General features: G+C 42.1%; 1 protein-coding gene across 1 annotated transcript in view; it reads left to right on the top strand.

Moving 5' to 3' along the window:
* Positions 1 to 4,126: 4,126 nt before the first annotated feature.
* Positions 4,127 to 6,000, top strand: part of NCAPG2 (non-SMC condensin II complex subunit G2) — a 42,747-nt gene continuing 40,873 nt past the window's right edge. The window contains exon 1 of the mRNA XM_058033415.1: positions 4,127 to 4,201. Within this exon, the coding sequence (XP_057889398.1) occupies positions 4,127 to 4,201 (75 nt within the window). The remainder of the gene's footprint in view (positions 4,202 to 6,000) is intronic.

Below are 6,000 nucleotides of genomic sequence, written 5' to 3'. Positions count from 1 at the left end.
CTGCGGTGACTTTTTTTCCCTAGTTAATCTCTTAAACTCTAAAATTGATTCATGTTAATATTAATAATTTAAGGGAAATAAGCCTTTTCACGGTCTAATCACACCAGCATTGAGAAGTGACAGTCGCCTCTGAATAAAGGATGGCATGATTGGCAGGATTACCTTCAGGCAAGGGGAGATCTGGAGAAGTGGAATAGTGTGAAACTTCATCTCTCTCTCATGCTGTTCGGATTATTTATCAAAGTATGTGAAGATCAAAAAAAAAAAAAATCAAGGGAAATGCACGCATGTAAATTATTAACAGCCTGCTTCAGAGGATGAGCAGATTTTGTTCATACTGTATTAACTATAACAAATTTTATTACATATTCAAAGAAAAAGAAATAGAAGTTACAACTCCAGCATGGTAGTAGATAATGTGTGAAATAATCTCATAAGAAACTATTATCTACAAAATAACATTGTAAATATAAGAAAATATTGTCAAGAAAGCATCTGATGTTCAGGGAACCACTTGTTTATTTTTTTATTTATATTGTTGACTCTTAGAGGTTGAAATGGAATGCTTGCTGTAGTCCAAACAATATTCTGGTGTGAGCCATCTGTGACTGAGATCTCTAACGCAGGCCACCAACAAGAATAAAGACTGGTTCATGAAGCAGGAGCACAAAAGCAAATCTTTATTTGCTGTTGCTCAGCAACCATGTGCGAAAGGCCCATTTTTCATTTTTGCCTTAACTTGACAGGAAAATGATAATAAATATGAGATTATTATCACAGGGTATAGATTATTTTGAACAGATGAACAGATATGTCAAAGAGAGGCATATAATTTGGTACTCTTGAAAGAGAGAATATTAGAGAAACTGAAAATAGAGTTGTAGGTTTATTACTGGCTTGCAGTTCATGCACAGTTCTTGAAAAAACCTAGAAAACATTATTCTGTCTCTCTGGTTTCTCTATATGGTCCTTTAAAATGAATCACTTGGTGTTATTCAGCCTGTTGTTATCTGTGTCAACTTCTAGTTTCAATACTGTGAAAAAACCATTCTGTGGTTGCTATGCAACAGAAATTAAAAACTAAAATATGTTTTAGTTTGTTTGCTAAAATGATATGTGCCCAACTAAATAAACAGTAACCAGGTGACTAATGTAGCATCTAATTAAAAGACTAATCAAGGTATTAATGAAATATTCAGTCTACATGAGTCACGATGAATAAATCCATCAGCTTGGATCTAAAATGGCAAAGATTTTTAATTTATGCAGGAAATTTTTAATATAGAGAGGCATTAGCATAATGTAAAAATGTCAGGTGTTATACTTTTTTATTTATTTTTACAATTCTACAGGTATGCTGATTGCTCATGCAACTTACTCCAAGCAAACTGTTCCACAGGCTCCTTGCACTTAGCTGAATACATGACTTGGGATATAAAGTCAGGTCCACAAGATCTGACACAAGCCAACTTCTCATATCAAATAAATGTAGCAGAAAATGCAAAAAAATTGATTTTTAATGTGAACTAAAACTGTGAAAGGCAGGATAAATAAGGAAGATTCTATGTTAAAAATTAAAACAGCAGAAGATGTAAATGCTACTTTTAAAGGAGCGAAATTTTACATTTAATACTAAATGAAATCTAAATTACGTAATATTTTTTAAAATGACAATCCTGAAAAGTCTAACCAGATGTGAGAACTTCTATAGAAATTATAGTTGGTTTTCTGTTTGCACAGAAAAGCAGCACACACTGTACTGCTTCTACAGACTGAAAGTAAATTACTTTAGTTCTGCACCTCTCTCTTCTAACAGCCAACACTGAGAAATGCTGCTGAAAATGCCAAATGGAAAGACACAAACTAAGGCCTTAATAAGAGACTTTGACTAGCTTTGGTTTGCAGAAGAGCTCAAACAAATGGAATGGGGAATATGATAGAATTCAAAATTTGACTCTAACTATTTCCAACACTGCAAAGAAGAAATAGAATTTCCCGATATATTAAAAAAAATATTTAGAGTTAGTTATCAAACTAAATATCATGTGGCTTACGTAGTCTCCTATGCACTCTGGCATATAGGCTGTTTAACTCTTCATTGCTTTTGGATGAAGAGTGCAAAGTACTCACACTGTTCACCGGGACTGTGAGTAAAAGCATAGCTGTCAACAATAGCAACAATAACATTATTGGAGAAAAAAGCCACCAGTGTAATCAAATGCGTGATATTTTGTAAAAGCAGTTATGTTCACTTAACCAGAGATCCATGGAAGAAGGAACACCGCTCCTTAAGCACGAACATGAATTTAACTGAGCAGGCCTTCCCCCCATTTGGAAGCACTTGGCAGGTAGTACAGAAAGGGAACAGCGAGCGGGGCAGTGGGTTTGAACCGTGGCAGCTGCCTCTGGGGAACTGATGGATGTTCCCCCGGCACCAGCCGTGACAGAAAGCAGCGGATGAAGGAGCCTTTGAGGGCGGCCAAGCTGCCGGCAGCAGCAGCCGGGGCCGGCGGGGCAGGGGCTGAGGAAGCGGGAGGCGAGCCTGAAGAGGCTCAGGCTCAGGAGAGACCTTATGGTTCTCCACAGCTCCCGAAAGGAACGTGGAGCCAGGTGGGGGTCGGGCTCTTCCCCGGCAGAGCCAGCGACAGGACAGGACACAGCCTGAAGCTCCGCCAGAGGATGTTCAGGTGGAGCATTAGGAGGAATTTCTTCACAGAACGGGTGACTGGAATGGGCCGCGCAGGGAGGTGGTGGAGGCGCCCTCCCTGAAGGTGTTTAGCAAAGACTGGACTGGCACTGAATGCTATGGTCTAGCTGACCGATGATGTTCGGTCACAGGTTGGACTCGGTGACCTCAGAAGCCTCTCCAGCCCAGCTGACGCTGTGCTGTGGTTCCCTGACATTTGAACACGATCCCCTGTCCCGAGGGGGTTCCCTGAGTTTTGAACACGATCCCCTGTCCCGAGGGGGTTCCCTGACATTTGAACACGATCCCCTGTCCCGAGTGGGTTTCCAGGGCCGCCTTTCCCCCACCCCGCCCTCAGCGGCACCGCGCGCGGGAAAGGGCGGGGGCGGCGGCCGACCTCTCGCGAGACGAGACGGGAGTTCCGCGGCGCGCGCGCAACGTCGGCCGCGGGAGGATTCGAAAAGTGGCGGGTGACGGAGGGACCGGACCGGGCGGGGGCTGGCGGCGTCCCGGAGTGCTCCGGAGTGTCCCCAGGTGCCTCGAGCTGCCCACCGGTGTCCCCTCCGAGCGGCTCCCGGGGTCCGTGTCTCCTCCGGCGGTGCTGCCGTGCGCCGCGGGCTCTTCTACGCGCGTGTCTGCCGGCTCCGTTCCTCTCCGCAGAGGCGGCGCCGCGGTGTTGGAAGCGCGTCCCGCGTGTCCATGAGGGTGCGGCCGCTCTGAGGGTCCCGCGGGTCCGTGAGGGTTCGGCCGCTGTGAGGGAGCCCCAGGTAAGCGGCCCGTCCCGCTCCCCGCTGCCTGCCCTGCCGGGGCCTGGCGGAGCCCCCGGCTGACTCGGGACAGGGCTCAGGAGCGGCCCCCGCCCCGTTCTGTGGTGTGGCTTCACACTCACTAAATGCTGTGTAAGTCGCTTTCCCACCTGGAGAATCACATGAGGAGACACTTGGGATGGAGGGAATGTTTATGTAAGCAAATAAGGCTCTTGGTGGCCTTGCCCATTTCCCATTTCCATTTCATTTGATAGCCGAGAAAATAGACCATTTTACTACCCCTCAGTGCTTCTGATACAAATAAATAGTGTTGTTATTGGGAATTATGACTAGCTTAAATAGTGGGTATGAGCTGGAGAATGCATTGTGCTTTTTAAAAATCAAAGTATCCATTAGCAATTTATTCTGCTTTAAGACTTACTAAAAAAAAAAAGACCGAAAAAGAAAGCAAGCCCTGAAGCCTAGTGATGTTGTGAATCCAAATACTGATTCAGATAACTAAAATATGTTGGAGGGGAAAACTACTTTAACTATGTAGTACACAGTACTATGTGTAACTACTGTAATGTATAAATATATATATAAATGCTATGTATATAACTGATATATGATTTACAGTACATTGACAGTACCTTCTCTAATGTTATGTTTTGGTTATAAAGTGGATTCCAGGATGAAGCGCGAAGCATTTTTGCAAATTGTGTCTAAAGAGTCAATTGAAGACTTCCTGCGTTACACTCAGAGCCCTGTAAGTGAGCCAGTGTGTACATTTATCACTTCTGGAGTCGTGAGTCTGTTCCAGGTGCAGAAATCATGTGACAAAGGGACAGAAACTGTCTGTCTGGTACTTGCAGATGGGGATGATTGCTATAAAAAATAAGTTCAAATGGCACTTGAAGGAATATAGGCTGAAAAAGTTGTGGAGTCTGAAGAATGAATGTTTATAAACCAGATAATTTTCTGGTATTTGGTTGTGCCACATACTGTTTTTTAAAAGTAAAATATTAGTATTTGTGTAATTCTAAACAAATACTGATTACATGTTGTTGTTGACATTGTTACATTTCAACCCATGGAAGAGTTTATTGGTATATAAATAAGAGTTAATGTACAAACATAGCAGAATTGTGTTTCACTAGTATTTGTTCATTCATTTGGTAGTTTGGGCTGTCCACTTGTTCTTTGGTCCGTGTTTAATTTTACTTGAATTGTTCTTTTTATCACTGAATGCTTTAGAGAAGGGGTGGATTGGTCTCTCTAAAGGAAGTGTGGAGAGAACAGGGAGGAACAACCAAACAAATCCCCTGGAATCTACTGTTAAAAGCTCATTCTCACTTTGTGTATATATTGCATAATAATGAGAAATAATAATTTGCACTGAGCTGTTTCCCACTCACCTTCAATCTGTCTGGTGTTAAATATACCTGAGGAGCTCTTCCAGACATCTCTTGCTTGCTGCCATAAATGGTACTGTGCAGTTTGTTTCTTGAGCTTTCTTATGGGTATTTTCAGGTAGTACCTGTGGCAGGGTGAGGTGGATCAGTTGCCTCTGTGTGCCCAGAGGCATGAACTGATTTCATGCAGCACTGTATTAAACCCACAATCTTCTTCTGTGTAATAAGCTTACAGACTTTGTCTCCCAGACATCCTTGAATCTTTCCCCAAGAAATTTGCTATTTCTTTCATTTGTGTGCCTGGGTGTACTTATGGATGATAAATTTATTACCAGACTGCCTTTGCCTAAAGTCTCCTTCCCATTTTTTTCCAAATCTATCCACTTTAGCAAAAAACTATTCACTTTAGTATTCACTTGCAGTGTTTCCTTTCCAGTTGATTTGGTTGTGTTGATTCTGCCATCTGCATTCAGTAATATATTTTAATGTGCCATGGGCTATTTGGGTTTTTTTCATCCTTTTATTTTCCATCACCATTTCACAGGAGTTCTCTTGCAGCAGTGTTCAGCTTTTGCCAATATCTCTGGAAACTTTGTCACCAGCTACAATGAGTAAATTGATTAAAATTGTCTTCATGCCCTTGTAGCATAAGGGAACATGAATATCCACATGACTTTTTGACTGTCCAAGATACTTCAATTCCTTTAATAATTTCCTTTTGAAACCTGCAGCAATGGAGGATGTGTGACCATGTCTTGTCTTAGTATGAGGATCCTCCTTTTTGGATCTCCCTTGAAAAATTCTTGATTGCTTTTCTGGAGGAGGCTGTGGTTAAATAAAACAGCACTAAAAGCTTCACTGCTTTCCTTAGTTTTTGTATTATATTTGCTACTTTGTTGGTGCTCTAGCCTTAGAATTTGCCTTTTAGACTCTTCAAAGTTCAGTTTTTAGCATCAGTTCTTTCAGTGTCTGTTTTCTACACACGTCCCAAGCCCCCTTTTACTTCCCCCTTGAATTTTTCTTTCCTGCACTTTCACTGTTTAGATTCATCTGTGTATTCTAAAATTCCAGGGCTTTGCTAATTTTCCTTCAGGGTTGCCTGTGGGCTTTTCTTTTTTTCCTTTGTAATATTTTAACAGTGTCATATTGTGGT

The sequence above is a fragment of the Melospiza georgiana genome, chromosome 1 (genome assembly GCF_028018845.1).
Source record: "Melospiza georgiana isolate bMelGeo1 chromosome 1, bMelGeo1.pri, whole genome shotgun sequence".
In the NCBI taxonomy this organism is placed as follows: domain Eukaryota; kingdom Metazoa; phylum Chordata; class Aves; order Passeriformes; family Passerellidae; genus Melospiza; species Melospiza georgiana.
This window is presented reverse-complemented; position numbering and strand designations above follow the sequence as displayed.